We start from the raw sequence: 26,787 nt of genomic DNA, 5'->3' as shown, positions 1-26,787 counted from the left end.
TTATACATATTTTACTACGCATAAGCTAATATTGTACACATAAAGGTAATTTTGGATATTCGTACCATCAAGGCACTACACAGGAGAGTGGGTTGGGAATCCCTAGAATTAATGACAGCACAATGCGAAAAATATGTTTGAGGAGAGGAACGGTAAACTTTTAAAAACCAGAAACATAGACCCGGACGGAGAAAGACACAAGAACGACAACAACACGTAACACATTACGAACTTCTGAATTTATTTGCGTTGTTGTCGGCGTGTATAGTTGATTTGCTACTTGATGGTGTGTTTCTTGTCAAATAAAAAAAAAAAGCAAGACAGAAGGAAATGTAACGACTGACATTCACGTAAGGAAGAAACCGCTGTCTAACGCAGCTGTCTTCAATATTGCAGAACCAATCTCACATTACCTAAAACGAAATATGGCTGTATGCCGGAATATGTTCCTTTTTAGTAAAAGTGTTTCCGTAATTTCTCCTGTCATCAGATCGTGGTTCCGGTACAGTGCCCGCACCTTCTTTATCGGTTGCTGGCACTTACAGGCCTGGCAGTGCTCTGCTAAACGCGAAGATATAGATGGCTTAATATTGTACTGGTCTTTGCTAAGGTGCTTTTTGAAATGCCTTCCAGTGTGCCCGACGTAGATATACCTGCCGGACAAAGCAATCTCATAAATGACAGAGCAAGTTAATCTAGAAAGATTACAGCGCTGCTCGTTGTGTAATCTCATCGTGAATGGCCTTCAGGGAGGACTTCTGCAAAATGTGACCGAAATTGTTGCATACGGAAAACACTAAGTCCTCTTTGTACTTTGGCCCGACTTCCTTCAAGAGCTAGTAGGGGCCAAGAAAATACTGCATCACTGTCCTCTTTTTACATGTAGTAAGCACTCTGTTGGAGTGAGTGTTCACACATTCCAATTTCTACCCCTCTATTTTAACTGCCACTTGAAAAGCACCTCCGAACTTGCACCTATACATAGGAGGACTTGCACAAACTCTATCCCCATAAATGATAAAGTGGACGGTCAAGAAGGAACAAGAAATTCCAAGAAGGAGCTCCTGAATTACTGCTCAGCATACCCTAAGCTAATGAAAAGTGTCCTTTTCAAGCCATGAATAGCAGCAGCCGTGAGAACTTGTGCCCGCCTGATTAAAATCAGTGGTGTGGAGGAGATAACGACACCTAAAGATTCCAATCGTTTATTTATTTATTTATTTACTTATTATACCCTCAGGGCGCAGTGGCATTAAAGAGGGCAGCGGTTACAGTGAGTATGAAAAACAGTATAAGAACAAAAAAGGATGAAAGAGTCAAACGGATTTGTTATGCAATATTACCTAAGCGATTCTTGAAGTTTTAGTTGTCCACAATGACGGCAATGGGCACAGGAAGGCGATTCTACTCTTCGGATGTTCGTGGTAAAAATGACTAAAAAAAGCATTACTTCTGCATGATCAAATTCCAACATTGTGCTAATGGCCTCACCGAGATGACACATAATGGGGAGGCAAAATCACTTGATCGCGCCGAGACTTGTGATGAAAGATGTGATGAAAAAGACACAGACTGCCAACTTTAGGTGGAGTGTTACAAAGTGTATGTCAATTTGGAGCTTACTGGCAGTTCTGCTGTGAGTAGATAGGACAAAACAGGCGGAGTAGTTTTGGACTATTTCGAAAGAGTATTTCAAGCTTTAATGGTTCAGGTCCCGAACAGATGCGGCATTCTTCTAGTTTCGAACGAATTAGTGAAATGTATGGCAAGTGTTTTAGTTTCAGTGGTGCCTCTGAAAAATTTCTTCAAAGGTATCCTATAGCTTTGTTGGCAGTGTTCTTAGACAGTTAAGGTGGATGTGGGACGACGTACTGATTAACCAAGGCGGTTTATTGGTAGAACGTTGGAGGGGCTTTCAGAACAGTTGAAAGCGATTTGTACCAGCACTGAGCCCAGCACTGAGCCCCGCACTATGGCTTATATGCCTAAAAAGGAGGCAATGATGTTGTACATTCCTGGCATCTCATATAATTTGAAAAGGGACGTGCCTAGATAGGGAATTAATTTCATGTTTTTAGCATAGAACAAAGTTGCATTTGTGCAGAGCTTATCAAGTGCATTCACACTGAAGACTGTGTGACTTTGTGAGACTCCTTTCTCCTGAGGAAAACCGTCGCAGACGAGTGACGTTTTCAATAAAAAATAACACATCAAAAAGAATACGGCTAGAATGAGCTTCGGAACTGCGACGTCTTGATTCAAATTCAGGCACCTAGTCACTGCACTACCGATCTTTCTTTTTTTTCATTATTACCTTCTTTGCAATAATAGGTACATACGTACAAAGCAGCTCATTTGGTGATAAAAAATATTACATCCTTTGGCCGAACTATACTAATTGAAAACGCCTACAAATAAACTACCATAGACACCAAAACCATGAAGCTCCTGAAACCACTCTGGCTGTTCATTCATGGGCTTTAGGGCATCGCATGTGTACGCAAAACTTTCAATTAGGTGTTGCCTCACCGATATTGTATCTACGCAGATATTACACTCATGTGACTTTCCCACACACGTCTCATACAGAAATGCATTATCATGTCAGCCAGCTGTCCCTTTGCGTCGGCGCATGGCAAGGAACGAATACCAAAAGGGCTTATGGGCAGTTCCTTTTTCAGAGTTATATTGCGATCATACAAGAACACTGAGTCGTGGCAAATCAAGAGGATTTGCTCAAAAGTTTCAAGTTTGTTACATATGATGCAGCTTACAGGCCACGGAAGAAAGAAGCCCTTGCTTTGTAGCCGTGGCTTCATAGGGAGAGTGCAAGAATGTCATAGAAAAAAGGCTTTCGATTAAGATGTAGCCGGCAATTATTTTTCACGCGTTTCAGCACATTGCGTTCACGTTCCTAGTTTTACATCGAGCGATACACAGGAAACCGCAAATGGACTTTCAGCACGGAATAGGACATAACTTCCCTCATGGATCTAATTGTTGTTGGTTTTTTCTTACCGACTCAGGCAAGGAAGAACTTAATATCACTTGAAAAGCAGTGCGCAGCAGTATGTCACAACGTTCAAGAAAAACAACCTACTAGAAGCTGTTCCAAAAACAATTGTGTTAGTCCCATTATTCACCGAACGAAACAATTTACACGAGATAGCCTTTTTCCAAGTGGATCGCCATTTGTATAGCGCAAACAGTGTATAAAATTTCTGCACCAAAATTCTGATGATGCATACCACTTGTAGTAACTGCAACTAAAAGCGCATTGTAAGCACTATCTAATGAAAACATAAAAAAAAAATTATACCGACTTCAGAATTTTCTCCGGTGTTTAGGTCTTTTTATTTCTTCGATCTGAAACTCTGCACAGTAACGATAATGTTGCGATGGGACCTCATGTCATTTTAGAAAGGTAACGCTTAATTTCATGCTACGAAAATATTCGGGTGTCTCTGGGCAGCTACAGTGCAATAAGCATATTGGCTTACTTCAGCTGAGAACACTTCCATTTGCGGCGCAAGAAGAAACAATCACTTTCGTAGCTTTATCGACACAGTCTCTATCTCTGCAAAAAATTGCCACGCCGTCCGGATAAGCCAGAACTCTAAATTAATTTCCTGAATTGATAAAGCCACAAATAGGTTGTATTTTATTATTTTCACACAGAACTGCGCTAAATACTATTTAGAAAAGGAGATGACAAACTGCTTCCTCGTTTTATCGATTACTCCACATTTATACAAGTGTTTAACTTCATATTAACTAATTACTTTGCAGTGTAATCTTTGTATACCCTTTTTACTCCGTCGATTATCACTGCACTGGTGTTAACCCGTTCTAAGAGCAAGAATATGACATCATGGACAACTATATCAGAAGCATTTGCAAGATCAATTTGCATCATGGCATCTCGGCCCTCCTATTCGTCAAAGCATTTCAGTACGGCCCTTGCACTATGTACATTCGAAAACATTAACCTGCCTTTGATATTGCAAGTCTCATAGAGGCCTACGTGTTTTTTTATAACAGTTTCAAATTGTCGCACCAGTACTTGAGGCTTTGTAGTAAGTATGTGTCAAGCGTATTGGTCTATGCGCTTCAAATGCTAAAAACCGCGCTTGGTCTTTCGCTTTAGGGCTTCAAATAAAATTGAAATAAGATGTCCGAAAGGCGCTTCCTTCTTCTCGTACATCTCACTCTAATCCTGGGGTATAATGCTATAGCCAGTATGCTTTTAAAGCTCTTGTAGAAAGCCCCTTCAAGACCATAAGGCCCAGGCGACCAGACCTGCCCAGACTCCTCAACTTCCGCCAGGACTTTTCGTCCGTCGAGCGCTTCACACACCTTGTGTGATATCCTTTCCATTAATGGCACGAAGTCACCTTCAAAGCATACAATATCACAGGCTTTTTTTCATCGTCAAAACTAATAATAAGGCTGAAATGTGTGCGCTACTATTTAAACAGCATTAGGTACGTGTCCTTGCTTCATCATCATCATCATCATCATCATCAGCCTGGTTACGCCCACTGCAGGTCAAAGGCCTCTCCCATACTTCTCCAACAACCCCGGTCATGTACTAATTGCGGCCATGCCGTCCCTGCAAACTTCTTAATCTCATCCGCCCACCTAACTTTCGGCCGCCCCCTGCTACGCTTCCCTTCCCTTGGGATCCAGTCCGTAACCCTTAATGACCATCGGTTATCTTCCCTCCTCATTACATGTCCTGCCCATGCCCATTTCTTTTTCTTGATTTCAACTAAGATGTCATTAACTCGCGTTTGTTCCTTCACCCAATCTGCTCTTTTCTTATCCCTTAACGTTACACCTATCATTCTTTCCATACCTCGTTGCGTCGTCCTCAATTTGAGTAGGAGCCTTTCTGTAAGCCTCCAGGTTTCTGCCCCATAGGTGAGTACTGGTACGACACAGCTATTATACACTTTCCTCTTGAGAGATAATGGCAACTTGCTGTTCATGATCTGAGAAATGCCTGCCAAACGCACCCCAGCCCATTCTTATTCTTCTGAATATTTCCGTCTCATGATCCGGATCCACCGTCACTACCTGCCCTAAGTAGATGTATTCCCTTACGACTTCCAGTGCCTCGCTGCCTATTGTAAAGTGCTGTTCTCTTCCGAGACTGTTAAACATTACTTTAGTTTTCTGCAGATTAATTTTTAGACCCACTCTTCTGCTTTGCCTCTCCAGGTCAGTGAGCATGTATTGCAATTGGTCCCCTGAGTTACTAAGCAAGGCAATATCATCAGCGAATCGCAAGTTACTAAGGTATTCTCCATTAATTTTTATCCCCAATTCTTTCCAATCCAGGTCTCTGAATACCTCCTGTAAACACGCTGTGAATAGCATTGGAGAGATCGTATCTCCCTGCCTGACTCCTTTCTTTATTGGGATTTTCTTGCTTTCTTTATGGAGGACTACGGCGGCTGTGGAGCCGCTATAGATATCTTTCAGTATTTTTACATACGGCTCGTCTACACCCTGATTCCGTCCTTGCTACATTGTTTCCTTATTTCTTTAGAAACCGCATGTTTTTCTCGTCGCTTATTCCTCGCGCGGATGGCATCTCTCCATTCAGAAACGCTCGTCCTGTGCCGTTCCCGCAAAGCAACTTAAAAAAAAACACAAGTCTATAGTGCTTCGCAACCATAACAATGTGGCGGCACAGCTGGCATGATTTCGCAACCGTAGCAAACATGCAGAGCGTCAGCCCAGCGCGGACTACGAGAGAAACAACACCAGGAGGCACCTGGGACGAGCGGGGAACAATAGTAAAAAGAGTTAATGGATGATGATGGCAACGAAGAGTTATACAACAACAAGAGAAGAAACAAGGAGCTCATATTTTCCGACTGCCGCTCGCATATCACTCTGTGAAGTTGAGACTATAGATATTTTTTTCTTCTTCCGCTGCTTTTCTTTAAGGGAAAAACACTTTAGTATGAAGTTTTAGGTAGCTTGGCTAAAATGTTTCTATTCTGAATATTCATTCTCTAGGGGCCTCCTTCCTCGGAACCTACCACAAGGATGTTTGCTCAGTCGTGGAAGAGTTTAGTTGTTTAAGGGAGATTTTCTTAAGTTCTTGATTTGTTACACTTTATTCATTGTCGCCTGACAAGTTTGCCCATCTTAGACTTCATGGCAATTTGCGAATACAATCCAAATCTTGGCCAATCCCCAGCAGTGGTTATGCGCCATCATAGAAGAAACCAAAATAAACCGAACCGACAGCGATGATACGGGCAGCTTGAGGCCTTCATGTTGTGCTACTCTAATTAATATCATGGCGTTCGAACCATATTTCACCGTTTCGCTATGTTGCGTGCGTGGTGTTTCTCACCACTATACCAAAAGCAGTACCATACGACGACGAAAACCAGGCGATTAGTAGCAAATGCTTCCGCATGTCTTGGATGACTGCCTGAGGAGTTTCTGCGTGATTGTTTTTCTTGAGTTGCTTCTTTTAGTTTGGCTACGAAGATGTGCTATATGTTAGCATGAGAGCTATAAGAAGGGGTGGTCACACAAGCACGCTTGCTATTCTATAACTGGCCCCATGTTCCTCTCATTTTTGTCCTTCGGAATCCTTGTCGTCGTGCTGTTATAATTAATCATTTAAGTATACAAGAGATACTCATACATAGATAACATTGAAATGAACAAGAGAATGTAAAAGTATTGCTGGTTCATTAGTCCAATACATACAATGGGCGATATGGAGCAATGCAACATAATTGTGTCAACAGTCAATGAAAGGTAGTTCCAGTCATGGCGTTCACGCAATATTACTAAAACACAAAAGTTAATTGTATACCAGGACTAATTTCCTCTTTATTACTCTGATTAGGTCATGAAAATATGTATCTATACAAAGTGAACAAGCTTCTGAATGTCTTCTAGGAAAAATTACGGTACAACTCATCCAATGATGATTGTAGATAGTAAAAAGCACACCATACAAGTAATGCAATGATACTCTCTAATGATGAAGCCATATTATTTACCATCTGTAGTGGTCACCCTGAGACTTCGATTACTTTTGCTATGCGACATACTCTGGCGTCATACCACTTCGTCGTATATCGGAAGTCGTAAGAATGACAATGATTCAACAACCGCGACGACATCACGACGATCTATGACAAAGAATCGATGACGACGACACAAGAACGATTATGGCATGACAACGATATGAGGGCAATGAGATGAGTGCATGACAAAGGCGGAATGACAACTCTATGAGAAACCTGCATCACGATAATGGCGTTAAGACAACGACACGACAAGTGTTGAATGACACAACTGGAGTGACAATTATAGACCCACCACGACGACCTCATGACGGTGGTGTGACAGCCATTGCATGCAGACTTTGTGATGATGGTGGCGTGACGACGATGGCGGGACGAGAGCCGGGTGATAAAGCGGAAATAACGCGACACAACGGCCACGACGGCATGACGATCATAACCACATATGTATTGGCCGCATCTATTAGACAACTTGGACCACGATGTCGGCATGGAAGTCGTGACGATGACGGAATGGCGAGAGTGAGATGACGAAGCTGCAAACGACCCCGGCGGCATCATGATGAAGAGCAAGTACGTATAGTCACGTAGTAGTGACGCGGATGAACACAGCAGAAAAACTGTGAATTACTTGACTTCTTATTGGGGGAACCGGTGCCCACAAAGGCAACTTACGCTCAGATCCCAACGATAGTGGCGAGCACAGTCGACGATCGGCGGAACCTGTTCGGCGGGTTAAGGGCGTCGGCTTTTATACATCACTCGTCGAAGGTCCTAGTGTAGTCACAGGTGCCCGCTTGGTTTCGAGAAAGTACTGCACAATTCGTGCCGCTCACGCAGTCTGACAATACATGCTTCCGCGAGGACATACATACACGGTAGAATGAACGATAACACTCGCGTAAGTTCCAAATTATGCAGGCGCGTCTGGTGCTGAGCGAAAATGTTCAACATTTGCTTGCCGGTGAAAAATTGTCACAGGAAAACTGTAAACAAGTGCACATATCAGTGCCCTCTCTTAGAAAGCATCGTCCGGATGCTGTGAACATACCAGGACAGCAAAAACGAAAGCACACTTGGTAAAATAAAGTAACAAACCAATGAAAAAACAAGCATTGTTAGGGTTAATAGAAAGGCTTCAGGCGCACAAAATGGAATATTTGAAATTGTGCGCGACACCGTTGTGATTGCGATACGCCGTCTTCCACAGTAGGCCAATACATCTGATGATTTTGTAGGGTCCCAAATAGCGTCGTAACAGTTTCTCGCTAAGTCCTCGTCAGCGTATCAGAGCCCCGACCCAAACACGGTCGCCGGGCTGGTACTCAGCGTAGCGTGGCCAAATGTTGTAGTGTCGGCTGTCGCTCGTCTGCTGGTTTTTGATGTGCAGGTGCGCAAGCTGTTGGCCTTCTTCGGTGCGCTGGAGATAGGCAGCAACGTCGAGGTTTTCTTAGTCGCAGACATGCGGCCGCATGGCATCGTGAGTCGTCGTCGGGTTCCTGCCGTGAACCTGTTTGAATAGCGTGGCCTGCGTTGTTTTTTGCACCACCGTGTTGTAAGCGAATGTTACGAATAGCAGGATGGCATCCCACGTCTTGTCCTCTGCACCGACGTACGTACATTGAAGCATATCGGCGAAGGACTTGTTTAAGTGCTCTGTAAGGCCTCTCGTCTGCGGGTGTTAGGTAGCTGTCCTCCTGTGGCTAGTCTGGCTGTACTCCAGAATGGCTTGGGTGATCTCTGCAGTTAATGCTGTACCTCTGTCGCTGATGAGGACTTCTGGGACACCATGTCGGCGCACGATGTTCTCAACAAATAATTTCGCCACTTCGGCTGCACTACCTTTCCTCAGAGCTTTCGTTTCAGCGTAGCGGGTGAGGTAGTCGGTGGCCACAACGGTCCAGTTGTTTCCAGATGTTGACTTTGGAAAGAGTTCCAATAAATATATCCCGATCCGCTGAGACAGTCGGCCAGGAGGTTCAATCGGCTGCAGTAATCCATCTGGCCTTGTCGGTGGTGTCCTGCGTCATTGGCAGTCATGGCACGTTTTCATGTAACGGGTGACGTCGGAGTTCAGGCGCGGTCAATAATCCTCTCGTATTTTTGGAATGTACGGGGAAACTCGAGGTGTCAGGCTGTCTGATCGTCGAGCAGGGTGTGCAAGTCCTCTGACCGGGAAGTTGCGGGCAGAACGAGGAGGTAGATTGCGCGGGCTGCGGAAAGGTTCTCCACCAGGGCGTCATTTCTAAAGGAAAACAACGGGAATCCATGCCTAAATACCCTTAGGACAAAATCTTGCCTTTAAGGTGCTCCACAGGGTTTTGTAACTCCAGGTAAGCTTGTTGCTGTTCGTCGAAGTCGCCAGCAGTTATTCTTCCTAGAAAGGCGTTGTCGTCGTGTTCGCTTTAGAGTGATGGGTAAATAGGGGCGCGTGACAGGCAGTCGGCGTCAAAATGCTCAATTCCTGATTTATGCACCACGGTGATCACAAGTTCCTAGAGTCTGGGACTCCATCGTGCTGGGCCACCTGAAGGATCCTATACGTTTGCCAGCCAACGCAACTTAGCACTTTGAAGTGTCTGGCCTAATGTAAAGCCGAAATTTTGCCGTAGCCCAAATGATCGCAAGGCACCCTTTCTCCGTCGTAGAATAATTCGATTCCGTTTTTGACAGTGACCGGCTAGCCTAAGGTATTTAGCATTAAGCCCCGTACTTTGAACTAGCATGGCTCCGGGGCCTACGCTACTTGCATCAGTGTGGGTTCCCTATCGGCATCTTCGCCGAAGTGTGAAATCACCTGCCAGCTCATCAAATGCGTCATCCTACCGTGTTCGCTATTCAAAGTTGACGTCGGAGTTCGTGAAGAGGGTTAATGGCTCCGCAAGAAATGGAAAGCCTCTTACGAAGCGCCTTTAATAGGTATTCCGTCCAATGATTCTACGCACTGCCTTCTTGTCGATGGGCCGCGGGAACTTATTGATGGGAGCTGTCGTCTGTGGGTCGGGACTGACCCTAGGCTTACTGATGATGTGGCCTAGAAATTGAAGTGCTACGTAAACGAAGTGGCAATTTTTCTGGCTTCAGTCTGAATCCGGATGACTTGCTCGCCTCTCGTACAGTCTGAAGCCAGCTCAGCTGATCTTCGAAATTCTCGCAAAGACTACAGTCCTCCAACTAGACGGGACAAGTCTGCCACTTCCGTGCTGCCAACTTTGTGCCTATTATGCGTTGGAACGTTGCAGGTGCAGAGCACAATGAGAATGGCATTACATTGAACTCGATGAGGCTGCCTGGCGTGATAAAAGCTACATTCTCTCGATGCCTTTCGTCGACTTCAATTTGCCAATAACCAGTCTTGTGGACCCTCGACGAAAATTACTCGGCATTGCATTCTCAGTCTAGTGCGTTGTATATCGGTAGGATGGGGTATACATCGTTCTTCGTTATTTTGTTGAAGCCGCGATAATCGATGCCGAAGTACCAAGTTCCATCATTCTTATTCACTGATACCATGGGAGACACCCACCGGCTTTTTGACGTCTGGATGATGTCACGCGGCATTTCGTCAACTTGTTGCCTTATAGCTTCTCGTTCTGGCGTCGGCACCCGGTAAGGGCTCTGGCGGAGTAGTCGAGCGAATTGTTCGGTAATTATAAGATGCTTTGCAAGTGGTGTTTGTGAAATCCTCAATGATGTCGAAAAGTAGTCCTTGTATCGTCGAACACTTTCGAACTGTTGTTGCTTACTCATGGGGAGGGTTTGATTTATGCCGAAGATTGGTTTGGGAGCTACGGTTATCGAGCTAGATCTATGCGGCAGAATCCGTGAGCACAACCGCATTGCTGGATTCTACAATTTCCTCGAGGTATGCGATTGTCGTGCCCTAGTTGAAGTGCTTGAACTTCTGGCTCAAGTTGGTCAGCACTACTTTCGCTTTTCTTAAGTGCAGTCGAGCAATCCCTCTTGTGATTGAAATTTCACGATCGAGAAATAGACGTTGGTCACCCTCGATGAAGCCTTCTACGTTTGCGGAAGTTTCGGTGCCAGCGGAAATGACAATGTAAGAGCGAGGCGAGATGCTCACCTGGTCTTCGAGTACACTCAAGGCATTGTGACTACGAGAGTTTTCCTTCGGTATCATTCATCTTCAGACAGCGTTGTCGACTTCCACTTCTAGGCGCGGCTTTGCACAACCGGCACAAACGTTCAAGATATTTTTATTGAACAGGTAAGCATTTCGCCTCGGAAACAAACTGCAGCTAGCAAGGAAAAAAAAACGTCAAGAAACCCGCCAGGCAGCGGCGCCTCTGTTGAGACGTCAGAGAACGTTAGAGAACGTCACATGCCAGCCGCGGTGTCAGTGGCTGCGGCCAAACGACGGTGCGGTTGTCGTATGCTTCGGACGATGAAAATCTGCCCGTTTTTTCACACGCCGGACGTCAGATCCGGCGCTTCGGCATTGCAAAATACCTCGATTCCGGCTGCCGTTCCTGCGCGTCGGACGCCGGATCGGACACCGAATCGGACCGTGTGTATGCCGCTTAAGGCAAAACAATTCTCTCTATTGAACAGTTCACAACAACGGCCTAAGTGATCCAATGGCCTTCTTAGCGCACTGAAATTGACTGGAAAAGATCCCAGGGCAGCAAAAAGATTTGCAAGAAGAAAGTTGGCCAATTCTTCCAAGTATAAACGTTAACGTTCTACTAGTTTGTAGTAGAAAAGGTACCTCGACGTCATTTATTGATGCATACAACAAATGGTGTAGCCTGAAACGTTACGTAGCCAATTGCTTACTTCTGCGCAAGAGAGGATGGTGTCGGAGCTCCAAAGAAGAAAGAGAACGATCTATCGCTTTCTGGAATCCTTGTACTGGCCAGGAGTCTAGTAAAAAGTGAGAAAGTGCGTGTGCTCTGGCGACGGGAAGGACGGATCCTCAGAGCAAAATGAGCCACTGGTCGAAGCGTTGAAGACGTGCTGTCTGCTGGCGGACCCGATCCACCACGCCTTCACCTAAAGGGGACGACAGGAGAACAATCCATGAATCACGAACTTGCGGACTCCTGCACTCGTGGGCATAAAACAAGTGGGTGACTGCCGGCTCGAGCTAGCCTACAGCTACTTGGCCAGGACGCCCCTACAGCCAGCCGAATCTCCTTCCCGATGTCTATGCGGTACCGGCGTCTTCTCAACCGGCAGTACTCGAGCCATCCATTCACACGTGGTCGTTCAGCTTCATCGTTGCCTTGGTGAGGACTTCGCCGCTTACCTTATCTCCTCAATGCCACCATTCATCATCATCATCATCATCATCATCATCTTCATCTTCATTATCAGCCTGGTTACGCCCACTGCCGGGCCAAGGCCTCTCCCATACGTCTCCACCTACCCCGGTCATGTACTAATTGTGGCCATGTCGTCCTTGCAAACTCCTTAATAACATCCGCCCACCTAACTTTCTGCCACCCCCTGCTACGCTTCCCTTCCCTTGGAATCCAGTCCGTAACCCTTAATGACCATCGGTTATCTTCCCTCCTCATTACATGTCCTGCCCATGCCCATTTCTTTTTCTTTATTTCAACTAAGATGTCATTAACTCGCGTTTGTTCCCTTACCCAATCTGCTCTTTTCGTATCCCTTAGCGTTACACCTATCATTCTTCTTTCCATAGCTCGTTGTGTCGTCCTCAACTTAAGTAGAACCCTTTACGCAAGCCTCTAGGTTTCTGCCCGGTACGTGAGTACTGGTAAGACACAGCTGTTATAGAATTATACACGCCGTCATTCAACAGTGAACTGATTAAGCTTTGACTTTACAGCATGTGTCCGCTCGCGATAGGCTATGCCGCCCGTTTTATTGCTAGTCTCGTGATAATGTTGGTTGTAATCGCCTTCTGCTGTTAGAATTGCCATAGATGTGTAACTCTTTTTTTATCGCGTGTGCAATAAAAGCGCAACCAACGCAAAAATGAAGCCCACACAAGAAGTCCCCCAGAAAAATAAAAAGAAGCGGCATCACAACATGATCTTCGGATCTAACCACATTCGTGACAACGTGGTGCACTTGACATACGCCACTTGCTTTGTGAAACTGGAGATGTGCCCGAATAAACGAATTCGGAAGAGACAACTTCGTTTATTGGGTAACTAAAACTGGGCATGTGGCACAGGATATGTGAAAGAACAGACAACGTGGGCCACAGGATATGTGCATGAGCAAGTGATATTAGGCATAAGAACATTTATAAAAAAATAAGTTCTGAGGTTTTACTTGCAAAAACTGCGATATGGTCATGAAGCATGCCATAGTGTGGAGCTTGGCAATAATTTTGACTACCTGAAGTTCTTAACGTGCACCCAAAGCGCGGTAGACATGCACGTTTGCATTTTGCCCCTATTTAAGACGAGACCGTGGCGGAAGGTTATGGTTCCGCACACTCTCGTTTAGCAGTGCAACGCCGTAACCAATACGCCATTCCAGCGGACGAACGTTGTTTACCCATCCTCTAGAATCGGTATGTGCCACTGGGTAGGGGCCCCGAATAATTAAGAACAAGAGACGCGCTATGGCATCGCTGTTGTCGCGTCGTCGTCATCGTTTCATCGTCGCCATTCCCTTGTAGTCACTGCGTCATCGTCGTGTGTTGGACCGACATTTGCGAGCTAGGCATTTCCCAGTGAAGACATATCCAATCTGGTTGTGGGCTCTGTACCTGCAAAGGACAGCTAAACAACAAAAGCGTTCTCGGCAAATACCAACGAATGCTTTGGCTTAACCGATTCCGACTGTGGGCAGGATCTGCAATTTTGTTTCTTCAATTCGTTGTTCTTAATTTCTTCTCTTGCAAGCATACAAGCTTCGTTATGTTTCGGAGCCTACTTGCGACTCTATATTATTGATCCTTACTGTATTTTAGCCCGTACTAATCAGGTCACATCGAAAAGCAACGCCGCCGCGTAATTATATTTCCTAAACTGTGAATTTAGCCAGGCTTTTGAATATTTCTCTCACAACAACCTGAACAATAAACCTACTGAAATGCACGAAATTAAAGTAATTTAGTGACTGATGTTTTGAACTTGATTTAACGTCTCTATTGCACACTATTTCATATTTTAAAACACCGCATCTACAGATGGTGGTTAAATTGAATTTTTCTCCTTGTCGCTAAGTAGGGCTACGAACATTTCCTGCTTGAACATAAGCTTCAAATCTTCCGTCTTCACATGATCTGCAATACTAAGGATGAAACACAATAAGCGATAATCTCGGGCTGGGGCAATTGTGTTCTTGAAACAACATCAAAAACTGAGAAGGAAAAATACATGTGAGCACTTGTGTCTTTAGTACGTGGAAGGCCTCGAAAATGTAAAAAAATTTAAAATACCCACAGGTGTACAGCAGTGTTGAAAACAAGTCAGTCGATGATTCATATTCAAGCGTGTCTCCAAAAGCTGTTTTGGAGAAACAGAAGAATGTAGATGCTTAAAGCACACCCTGTACAATGAATAATACATACATACAGGCACAAAGAAAACTTCTGTGATGCCACTGGAAATAGCTTTACGTATAGCTAAAATAACATGAATGCAGCGCACCTTTCTCGGACCAACTTTCCCATAAATAGCCCGAGCGTCTACCGTTCTGCTCACATTCTCTAACACCCTTGTTATCCGTTTTGTGGCAGCACTTCACCGAAAACATGGTTTCTCTTGTTCTAATTGTCATTTTCGCCCTTGCTAAGAGCAGTTTTAGTTCCAGCATCAAGGGTTCTTCGGAGAGCAACAAACCAACATTGACTGATCTACTCCAGGTATTTGATTATTTAAATCGGGATATTTCGCGTTATTATTGTCAGGCGTTGTGTGCACTTGATGAGCCGTGAAATTTTGATTGCTCTTCTAATTGCGACGCAATACTTTCCTCTGCAAGTGGCTTTGGAAAATCAGGGCAGATATTCTAATATTCTAGCACATTTTGTTGCCAGCTGGCCGGTTCGCAGCCCGGAGAGGGAGCACAACAGAGGACACAAATGAGTCACATCCATTGTCGTGCAATACATATTATCGCCGTCACGGCTTCACCGACGTTGTCCTTGTTTACGTCCACGCAGGGCCCTCTTCTTGTCATTGGCGCCAAGCACGCATTCCTGTTGCGCACAAAACTGCTTCCTTTATGTGTGCGTTTTGCGCCATTTACTTTACTTTCAGGGCAAAACCAAGAAGGCAGTATAGACGGCTACGGAAATAATTTGCAAACCGCACTGCTTATCGTAGAGTCTATTGTCTTCATACTCTGACCTTCGCTATCCGCTGTTTGAGAGTGCCTAAGCTGAATGCTCGTGAGAGTCGCTAACGCATGATGTACGTACTACATAGTTTGCATTAGGGGAAAGTCAGGTGCGGACTTTGCGTGCGCGTAATCCGTGGGGCAGCTTTATTGCTTCGTACAAAAAACGTACAGTCGCCAAGGAAAAAACAACAACAATATTAACTTAACGTTTTGAATCCAGCGGTGAAACGGAGAAAGAGCGAATCGTAAAATGCGGCGAGAAGCTAGGCCAACGCAAGAATATTAAAATGCTACAATTTACAACTGGCCCAAGTGCCTTCCCGAAAACTTGGCCGACAGCTTGTTCGTACGAAGTCCTTTAGAAGCGTAGACAACCCGGTAGAAATCTACAATATATCGTGCCATGCAAGTCTAACGCGCCATACTTTGGCGAGAGTAGAAATTTTAAACGGCGTTTGAAGCAGCACAAAAATGACATCGCCAGGGGCCACACAGCCGTGAACGCCTTGGGGAAACGCCGTGAAATAACCGGACATTGCATTGACTCGGACTCAGCGACCATCATCGGAACTGAAAAACATTTATATGACCATTCACTTTTAGAATTTACTACATTTATTCATCTGAGCGCACGATAACCAGAATGGGGGTGTGGGGAGGGGGTAATGTTGCCAAGATATACACCCGTAGGCTGTTCCACTTCACCCGTTAATAGCCGCGCGCCTACGATTGCACCTTCACTGGGATCAAGGGACCCGTTTGGCGGCCGAAACGTCATGTTATTATTTTCATGTGTTATTTTATCGTTGGTGAGTGCACGTTTTTTGCACCAGTATGTTTAATCGCCAGATGAGTTTTCGGCAAAAGCATGACAACATTGCCGTTTATGGCTCAATTATGCTCCTGGCAAACTATTATTTGATACTCCTGTTTGCCTAGTTCGATGCGCTCCACTAGGCACGTATTATGCTCCTACAATGTCAATTGTAAACTAAACGAGGCACTTCCTCTATACTTGGGAATTGCAAGAGTCAGGCTATAAGTCACATGTAGAAAAACTGAAAGTGTGTAGTAGAATATTATATAGCTCGTAGTAAATTGCGTATTCATGTGCTCCACAGCACATTTGGCATACTTTATGAACAGCACAGAATGTAGTACGCCGATCAGAAGCGTTATATTTTGGCCTTGTTGGGTTTATATGACTCTTTAGAGAGTTATGCGCGCACAAAGACAGGACGTCGAAGGAAGAAGGGACACGCAACATGCATAAACGAATGGAAGCTTGCGCATGTTGTGTGTCCCTTCTTCGTTCGACGTCTTGTCTTTGTGCGCGCATAAGTCTCTAAAGAATCATGTAGTACTCCTTTTGCATAGCGTAGACGTCCCCACGATAGAGGAAGTGAAGAGAACATATTACGACGGTGCACGTGAAGATAAATATATGTATAAAAATGTGTTTTTGTGCATATATCTCTTTATCAAGTGCTTAAAAGCGCGCTATGCTATGGTAACCAGTCTTCCAAGAGAACTCTAACCTCAGAGCAAGTTCATAGCTTGTATAAATAGAGGACATATATGAGTATTGTGAGGCGAAGTTGTATTGTTTCTGGCTTAGTGAGGAGCTTTGCAATCATTAGCTGAGCATTCGTTTTTGTGACAAATTTGACCCGCTATACGAGGTGCCCCAAGTCTCCTCGGTGAAGTATGCAAACGAGTAACATTGTTAATACATTATTAAAATAAGAGGACGGGTGCGCATAGTGTGCATGCAAAGTTATTTGTGCGTCGCCTCCTTATGGCATTTGAAGGAAATTTCGTATGCAACTGGCGTGCAGGGTTGCGAGCTGTGTGGTACACAGATCTCAGTTTTAGCCAATAGTCCCGGGGGAACTATTTGTTAAAGAGGTTCACATAAAAATATGGTGAACATTATGGCTGATGAACAAGCGACAATACAAGTGTGTGCCTGAAGAAAGGCTTCTACTAATAGTTCCTGACGAGAGCTTTTCAAAAGAATGCGAAAATACTTTTTAAATCTGTGCTTTATATGACATACAGCTCAAATTTCTAGTGAAGCTGCTACAAAAGAAAAGCTTCGCTTGAAATATGGCCGTAATTCTGCTGGGTAACGCAAGCCTACTGACATTTCTTTGTTAAGTTAGCAATTCCACGGTCGCTGGGAGTGCACTAGCGCCGTCGTCATTGGCAATGCGCTACTGTACTGCTCGACGGCGCATGCACGGCCACGCAGTGGACGAGTAGAAGGCCTCCAGCTGCACGTGGCGCGTTCTGCTCCTAAATCCGCAAAGCTAATCAGGCGCACCATGACGCTGTGCTGCCGGAGCTGTCGTAGCAGTGCTCGGCTCCCGCTGCTGCCATGGGCATTATGCGCAAGCACGTTGACGTTCCTGTTGAGCGACTGGGGGCGAACCGCAGCGTGGTTCACCCACTGATGTGGTGTGGGGATGTTCAGGAAAACATGGCAACGCGAACACCATAACACTAACCGACGAGCAGTGGCAGGCAGAGCTGTCAGTCCCGGACCCGTGGAGACAGCGTAGCACTATCGAATGGGCACGAGATGTTCATGGCACGCGCCTTTCCGGAATAATGAGGCCGTCCACCTAGGGCGCAGACTGGGCTTGCTTCGAATAAGAGTTGACTCTATCTATCTATCTATCTATCTATCTCTCTATCTATCTATCTATCTATCTATCTATCTATCTATCTATCTATCTATCTATCTATCTATCTATCTATCTATCTATCTATCTATCTATCTATCTATCTATCTATCTATCTATCTATCTATCTATCTATCTATCTATCTATCTATCTATCTATCTATCTATCTATCTATCTATCTATCTATCTATCTATCTATCTATCTATCTATCTATCTATCTATGTCGGGCACTGGTTCACGCCAGCTTTAATCAGTGCGCAGGTAAGTGTTCGCTTGCAATAGCTCAACGCTTACTGATCGTTCGGCTTAGAGCACTGCATACACACAGCAGCTCAGCAGGAATGCTGGTGTGCTGATTTCGGCGCGCGTACAATCCTCCAACAAGTAGCGAAAAGTAGAACCAATGTATTGAAGGACCCTGGCGCCACCACCGTGGCGATTGAGCGTAACGCTGTTTTTTTCTATTTTGCTTTGTCGTTGCTTCGGCAAAATGCAGTCCGCGCGCGTGGAGGCTTTTTTGCCGCTTTATCCAATTGAACCCAAGCCGCACAGATCCTGTCGAGCGGGAGAGCATTTCAACAGTGATGCCTATGCCAACGGCGGCGAGAAGAGTGCTTTTGCGTCTGAATTAAAACGGACAGCGGGCACACTCCTGCATATTTCTACAGATGCCTTCGCAACTAGGGAAGTCCTTTGCTCCAAAATTATTGCTGCGGAGTTAACCTAAAGGATACAACACTCATCTCTAGCTTTACAGATTCTGTACCTTCACAAACTACAATTCACAACCACTCTGCGCGTAGGCGACAACTTTCTCCGCTGAAATCGTTTCTTGCACGCAAGGTGTGATTGCCGAGAAAATACAATGTGAAATATACTCGTGGTGTATCCTGCCTGTATTACTGAAGCAACTGACGGCTCAATAGGGCAACTGCGCTGATTTGTAGCTGAAGGCTGCGCGTCTGCAGCTGTATTGCGCGCGCCTGCGCGTCCGCACGTTTTTATTTCGCGGCGATTGGTAGCGTCCGCTTCTCTATTTTTCACAGCGAAGCTGTTTATGTGGACCCTGTGCCGTCGTTGTTAGACTCCGCTAAACAATTGGCCACATGATCTAGCGGGAGAGAAAACGACGGGCTCAACAAGGGAACGGAGCTGGCGTGTCCTCTTTCCCTCTGTGAGAATGCTATTTTATGCGTGAATCTTTTATGGTTATCACACGCTGCATTTTGGGCGATCGAGCCATATCGCCATAGAATTTATCGACGATTGCTTTCATCCTGCCGCGAAAAAAAAGCAAATGTTATGCTTGCGGTTTGCGGCCAAGGAGCAGTGATCAGCAATATAAACACGGTACTAGGAGCGCGTGGCTGCCGGCACTTCTTTCTGGCACAAGAAGTGCAGGTAACCACGTCAATGGTCAAGCCAATCCAACCAATCGTCAAAACGATTACAGCGCGCCCATTTCCAGGGCTGGCCCTTGCGCACAATACTTCTATAGAAGCCCACATGTAAGGAAAATGGCGGCTCAATGCGACCATCGCCATGTATTTATCGGGAGAAGAACTAACAGCAAGCTAAAAATAAAAAAAAAACAAGGAACTGACGTCACAATCGGAAATATCAGTGACGTCAACAGCTTATGTAGCTTGGCGCGGATGTTTGAACTTTCTGGCGTCTGGCATTTCCAGCGCTACGCCAGCAGTTATTTTTGTCTTGAAGGGATGGTGAGCTTGCGACTCACCTCAGCTGAAGCGCCAGCGCGTCATTAAACTGTAAGAATGGCGTAATTCTTAATGGGAACATTATTAGGTTGTTATTCATGGCAGTTGCTTTAGTAGATTCATTAAGGCGGTTAGTGAATAGGATGGAAATAAATGAGTGCCACAGATGTTTTAAAAGCAACTTCACTTTTACTTGTATAGAATATTGCACCAAATTGACCGCACAAAACATCTTTCAATGGATGAAAATTACTATGGCCAGCACCCTTGCCTTGATGTATAGCAACGTATGCGAAACCTTTTCATAGAATCATTAGCAATTCCGTGCGGCATCATATATTCATATCCCACAGTTATCACACAAGACAACATTGCCTTACATTATCATTAAGAAAACATTCGACTTACTAACTTGGTTTCCCGTCGAACACTCAGAGCCTTTATTACGGAGGGTGAACGAACACAATGCGACGTTTCTTCGTGCAGCGTTCTGAATTTGTCGCTATGGCGAGAAACAGCGCCTTCGATGCCGTAGGAACTTGCACGCTAACAAAACACTGCACTCACACCTTTCGTCCGTGAATGCAGTGCGCTAGGTCACGCAAAACTTGAGGTGAAGCGCGTGCCACACTTTGAATAAACACTCAAGGAAATAAGGAAAAACTCAGATGAAACCGCCGCGTTCAAGTAAGCCGTGCCATTTCGCACGACAGCTGGTTTCTGCAGTCTGGCCAAGTCTTGTGCCAGAATTACTGGTTGGTAGGGGCCACCAAGAACGAACTGATAAATTGTGAAATCTAAGAAAGTAGCATTTGTTGTTTTAATACAGCAAAAATATTCGCAAATGAATATTTAATCGCATGACAATACTCTAATTAGGAATTTTTGGGAATTTCTTTTCTGAGGGTTTTTTTTTTAAAGAGGTTACAGAGAGGTTACACGATAATGAATAGTACAAGTCATTGACATCAACTGAAACGGCGCGGTAGTCCGGTGGGTACACATTTTGCAAAAAAGTAGACGCTTGCTCTGGCTTCTGGAACGGGGAATGGTCGTCAACTTCCAGATTTGCCGGGGATTTTGGCAGGAAAGCATCTAGGGGTATATTGCTGCCACGTTCCCCGCTCCGACACATTCACACGAAAAGGGGTTTCCACCTTTTGTGTTCTTGCCGAGAAAACACTTCCAAAGTTGCGCTCTTTTAAGCCGTCACAGAGGATGCCAGCATGGTGAAAGCCGAAAATTCCCACAGTTTTCATCATTGATGGCTTGACTCCACTTGTGTCCGCTGATATACACCCTGTTTCCCACAACATTATGAAAACTGCGGCCAAGGCAGAAGTGAAGGTTGTGTGCAATGTCCCTAATAACTAAGGGGGTTCTGCAAAATAATCAGCAGGGTGGATACTGTCACGCGTAAATGTTGATATAAGGTTCATGTTCGCGGCTTTGTTGACTGTACAAGGCAGGTCGTCTACAAGTTTTCGCTCGATTGTAAACGTTGTTTACATGCCAAACTTGGAGATGTAATAGTGACTGCCTGCGCAGCATGCCGCTTCATTGAAAGGAAACCCGTACAGTCATCTCGCTGCCCATTGTAACACGTGTGGTTGCACCCGATTTTTAAGGGCGCCATAACTGGAATATATAGTGAAAAGCGCGCGCGGGAAATCTTGTAGGCACTTTGCATATTCACAAGTGGCGACGCATGTGTCAGTTCTGCGTCCCTCGCACTGTCAACGAAAGAACTGGATTATCTCCGTGGCTGACGCTTATCCTTCATTTTCTGTTCTTTATGTCACATCCAATGGTGTCTTTATATGCTGCGTCCGCAAATAACGCATTTGGCTGCTAGTCAGCGCTCTGTCCTGCATCGCGCTTCTTCTTTTTTTTTATTATTCTTATTGTCATCTTCTGGCACTGAGACAGGGTTGCGTTCGCTCTTTTGATTGCCAGAGGTCCGGGAGTTCCTCGGCGCGGGTATTTAGATGCCTCGATAAATGGCACCACGCTGAGTGGCGCCTCCTTTAGGCACTTTTCTTCTAGTTAGGCCATACGCTCTGTCTCCCTGGCGTCTCTCGCCGCCTATCGTGCCGCATCCAACCGCTTTACTTCTTTCAACTGGGCAGCGCCCATAGGGACCAGTGCGCAGTTTGACGTGGTGTGGTGTGATGTGGTGCGGTGTGTCTCTGCGGACGTGCACTCCACCCATTTTAATATTGTCGCTGGTATTATCTCCAACCAATCTTCTTTGACAGTTGGCATTTCATGCTTACATCCGCTCTCGATTACGGGAGATCCAGCGATTTTCTGAAGTCAACTGCTCAAGATCGAATTTTCCCTATTCAGGTTGGATGCATGAAGAGTTGACATGAACATAACTACTGTATATTGCATTTAGCGAATAAAAATGTTCATTTATAAACCTTCGAATATAGCCACATGCTAGAGCTTTCAAAAGAAGAAATATCGAAACCATTTCTCGTTAGCAGGGATACTGAGATGAGCAACACTTTGGCCTAACACGCCAATAAATGTGATAAAGTAAATTTTAATGCTGCACTAATTTTCAGCATTTCTTAAGGATGCTATTAAAAACAAAAGAATGTCATTACCAGGAAAATCCGGAGGGCAACATGTAGAGGTGTGGGTTCCAAGTCACACTTTCCGTGAAACAAGCATGGCTTCAGGGCTGCATAACTTCGGCTCTTTGCCGGGTAACATAAAGTAAATAATTCTTAAAAAATCTAAGCACACCTAGTTATTATTTCTGAGTTGTGAATACGAATTACAATGTCCACTTGAACGTCGCTGAGCAGTCCTTTGAGTCTTGCGGTGCGAGTAATGTCTTCAAGTTTTTCTGCAGGGCATGTGATCGAGTTTTGTGCTAAAATTAGTGCCAGTTATTTTTATAGCAAACCTTTCTTTGCATCTTCCTTCGATATTCATGCTACTGCTGCTTCTGTGGCTGCTGCTATATGGCACACCGCGTCGGGGGGTGGTTCAGATTATGTCTATACATGACAGGAACACTGCAAGAAGGAAACGCGACACGAGAAACTCGTTTCGACCGTTCCACCACGTGAAATGTACACAATGCCATCTGGGGCTCCTTTGGCGTCGTCTGAATAGTCGCTTGACATCTGTAATTATCCGTGACCCCCCGCAGAAGCACTGCTGCAATTCGAGCGCCTACTTTATGACTTACTACAAATATGCAAGTCCAGAGGAAAGCTAGATAGAATTGTAAAGAGGAGGGGGAGATGAGGCAGGCTCCATCGTAGTCTCAATACCAGTGAATAAAAGCCTTGCCACTCTTCCCTCGCAGTTCCCAACAAGGGTTGTGAGGACGTAGGGAAAATGTTACGTGAGAAGGCAAGGTAAATCTACTATAACAGGCAGGACTGGCGGTTGTGGGCAAATGGTATAAACTGAAGTTCAAGGTACCGCATGGCACGTCTCTGCTACTTCTGGAAAATTATCACCATGTAAATTTGTCAAGTGGACAACTTTCGCTGAACGTGTAGAAGCACACCCACATTAAAACGCACCGTAGGGTCTAGGTGACACTAGGGAAGGGGTCACACGTCAAATCAACACTTCTATACCTGCCACGGTAGCTTTGTGGCTATGGCAATATTTCAAGTCGCGAGTTTGATCCAGACCACGGCAGTCGGATTTCGATGGGAGCGAAATAAAACTTACGCACGTGCAGTTTTATTTAGGGGCACGTTAAAGAACCCCACGATGTCAAATTTAATCTGGAGTCCGCCACTACGGCGTCCCTCATAATTCGATTGTGGTTTTGGCGCATTCAGGCCCATAATTCAATTAGAGTTTAATACATCTGCCACGATGCGATGTGCAATGTGAGACAATGAATATGCTCAATCCTCTCAGAGGTTATGAAGTATCGTTCACAACAACGCATCAAGCAAGTACCTCCCCTTGTGTGCTGTGTGTAACACGCAGACAAACAGCAGTGTTGCACGCAACGTAACGTTTAACGCCAGCTCACTGCTCTCGTGTTGAACTAAACAGCGGTAAAATTAAACATTGGCTGTCAACTTTATCACTAATTATCGTCGATCAATGCAAACAACACAGAAAGCTTCGCTTACATCGATTGCTGCAGTGCGTGGGATCCGCATATTCTTTCACAGTTTCAACGTTAGCCTGTTGGCTGTAGACCGGTATCAGTAGGATGATATTGCTGAGAAATCAAGTAGTTTTATTTTTAATATGTGTGTTCGCTAATGTCCATGGGGCGAGTCAAGCTGACGATATCTTCTTCGGCGGCCACGCCAACGAATGAGAGTGAAAGTGCAGAAGAGCAACTGCTCGACGAGAGACCGAGGAAGTAGCAGCCGCCACGAAGGCCTGCAGGCACGCGCAGAAGCTAAGCCCAGTGGAAGTGAGAGAGAAGGAGAAATACGGACCGCGTGCCGGCTTCCAAAAGCCCTCTACCCACGTGCTACAATCGTGGCATCAAGGGTTCTGTTTCGCCGACTCTGCTCTGTGGAGGCGCGCTGGTGATTTGTCGCAGCGAATGAGAATTTAGGTGTGGTTCCACTGCTACAGACGCCGACTTTTTCGCTCATTAGACAATTTGATGCTTTCGCATCAAAAGTTGCGCCTGCTACCATAGCAAACTGTCTATATGGCGTTACGCTGTTGATATCTAGGTCGGGGGATTTCCGGCCGGGGAAGTCGCATTTCGATGGGGGCGAAATGAAAAAAAAAATAGTGTTCGTGTGCGAGGCATCGGGTGCGCGTTAAAGAAATCCTAAGTGCTCAGAGGTTATACGGAACATTCCACTAGGCTATGCCTCACATTCATATCCTTGTTCTTGCATGTTATACCTCATACGTTAGGTAAACCTATTGAAATGGCATATAGTGGATCTTCTTAGATTAGCTACCTGTAAATTGAAATATACAATGCCAGTAATATCGGCACTTAAGATAAATCACAAGCGCGTGCAGAAATTCGCATTTACATGTGATTATTTATAAATTGGTTGTATTTTTTAAAGAAAGAAAGCACAATGTCTTATCTGAATGTGAAATCTCGGGCATCGGATAGCAGTGGTGGCATTAGGCCAAACAAATTTGTATGTGACCCTATTCTTTGATTCAGGTGCATCTTAGTGGCACTCGCACCTCGGCGTTGTCTTTATTTAGGTTAAGGGAGCGAACGCCTTTTCCCTGACGTGTCACGATATGCGGGAGAGGAGTGAAGGAGAGCGAGGAGGAAACGCAGCGCGCGCCACATGGCGGGGCGTAGGCCCCTAGCGAGCGGCACACGAAGCGCACCTTACGCGCCCTCTCCGGTGTTGATGTCAAAGCATGTAACGAGTGCGTGCGCGCAGCTCTTGCGAGCAGCGAGCCATCGAGCGACCAGGTGCGCGCCGGAAGAGAATTAAGAGAAGAGGGCGAGACGTCACATCCGCTCTGCTAGGCTATCTCCAGTCTGTGCCAGGCATTTGTTTTGCCCTAATTAGCCAGGTAAATATCATGTCATCTTGTGCGTGGCGTCATTAGCGACGTCATCACTCCAGGTTTCCAGGAATTTGCCAAAGTCGTGCTCACGGGCCAGGTTTCTAAGGTATATTATTCTGTGCTTTGGTGTGCGGTAATCAGGGATGTCTAATTCTAGTTCTTCCAAAGATTCAGTAACTCAACTTGTAACTAAACTTATGTTCTGATATCATCATCATCATCATCATCATCAGCCTGATTACGCCCACTGCAGGGCAAAGGCCTCTCCCATACTTCTCCAACTACCCCGGTCATGTACTAATTGTGGCCATGTTGACCCTCCAAACTTCCTAATCCATGATATCGCATCTATAAAAATCCGCCGGGGTTGCTCAGTGGCTATGGTGTGGGGATGTTGTGCACGAGGTCGTGGGATCAAAACCCGGCCACGGCGGCCGCATTTCGATGGGGGGCGAAATGGGAAAACACCCGTGTACTTAGATTTGGGTGCACGTTAAGGAAACCACGGTAATCGAAATTTCCGGAGTTATCCACTACGGCGTGCCTCATAATCATGAAGTGGTTTTGACACGTAATAACCCATAATTTTAATAATTTAACATCAATAAAAAGCGCTTACATTTCGTACAGTACTTTTTTTTTTTTTTTTTGCCTTTGTTTCCTGGTCGCATTAGGAGTTGAACCGGAAGTATTGCGGAAGGAACAAGAGCGCCACTCGCGCCAGAAAAGTGAGACAGTGAAGAGCTGAAGGGACGAAATCACAGGACTCCCTTCAAATTTTTCTGGCCAGTTTTCTCTTTCAACTAGGAATGCGCGGTACATTCTAACGTACAAATTTACACCACGCTATCAGCCTTACCTAATAGCAGGACACATGACGGGACGTAAGCAATCATGGGGGACGCTTGCGGCAACAGTTGAAAAACACTTTCGTTCTGCAGACCCTCCACAGATGTAACTGTAGCACGGACGCGGACGCTTCTAGCGGTGCTGTGAGCACAGCCTGGGATTAGCAGCAGCAGCAGCAACGGTAACGTGATGATTCAGAGTCCAGCCAAGCTTATCGTCTTGTTTTGTTCCGGATGGAAAATTTTCAAATATAAACCAAAGTTCTCGGCATTAACTGCAATGAGTCTGAGCCTAACCACAAAACCTGCTTTGCTGTGGTTTGCAGTTTCGTTTACAACAATGCTCTAGGTCAAGGAGCCATAGGATCGAAGAGCTAGCATCTCGCCGTTCTGGCTTTACTAAATTCTGCACTGGTCTCGTGGATATTTCAAATCGTGGCATGATTTTTATGACAAAAGAGCACTTCAGGCATTTAGCTCACTTGTTCACAAGTTTGACATATTCTTGGTACTTCGCAAAGCAGAAGCCGCAGTCAGTATACATTTTCCCGCAACACTGTCGTGGTAGTCGCTTGAATTGTTCGGTTCTTGTTAATCTGAAATCAAGAACGCGCTGTACAAGCTGCTGCGGGTGAGTTAAATATGCAAATTTCTGTTTTGTCGCTGACTTG

At 45.3% G+C, this 26,787-nt stretch overlaps 1 protein-coding gene across 1 annotated transcript in view; it reads left to right on the top strand.

The window, feature by feature from the left end:
- The first annotated feature begins 14,658 nt into the window (after window positions 1-14,658).
- Window positions 14,659-26,787, top strand: part of LOC126517552 (uncharacterized) — a 43,366-nt gene continuing 31,237 nt past the window's right edge. Inside the window, exon 1 of the mRNA XM_050167296.3 lies at window positions 14,659-14,877. Within this exon, the coding sequence (XP_050023253.1) occupies window positions 14,767-14,877 (111 nt within the window). The 5' untranslated portion in view covers window positions 14,659-14,766. The remainder of the gene's footprint in view (window positions 14,878-26,787) is intronic.

Source organism: Dermacentor andersoni, chromosome 11 (assembly GCF_023375885.2).
Source record: "Dermacentor andersoni chromosome 11, qqDerAnde1_hic_scaffold, whole genome shotgun sequence".
Taxonomy (NCBI): Eukaryota; Metazoa; Arthropoda; class Arachnida; order Ixodida; family Ixodidae; genus Dermacentor; species Dermacentor andersoni.
This window is presented reverse-complemented; position numbering and strand designations above follow the sequence as displayed.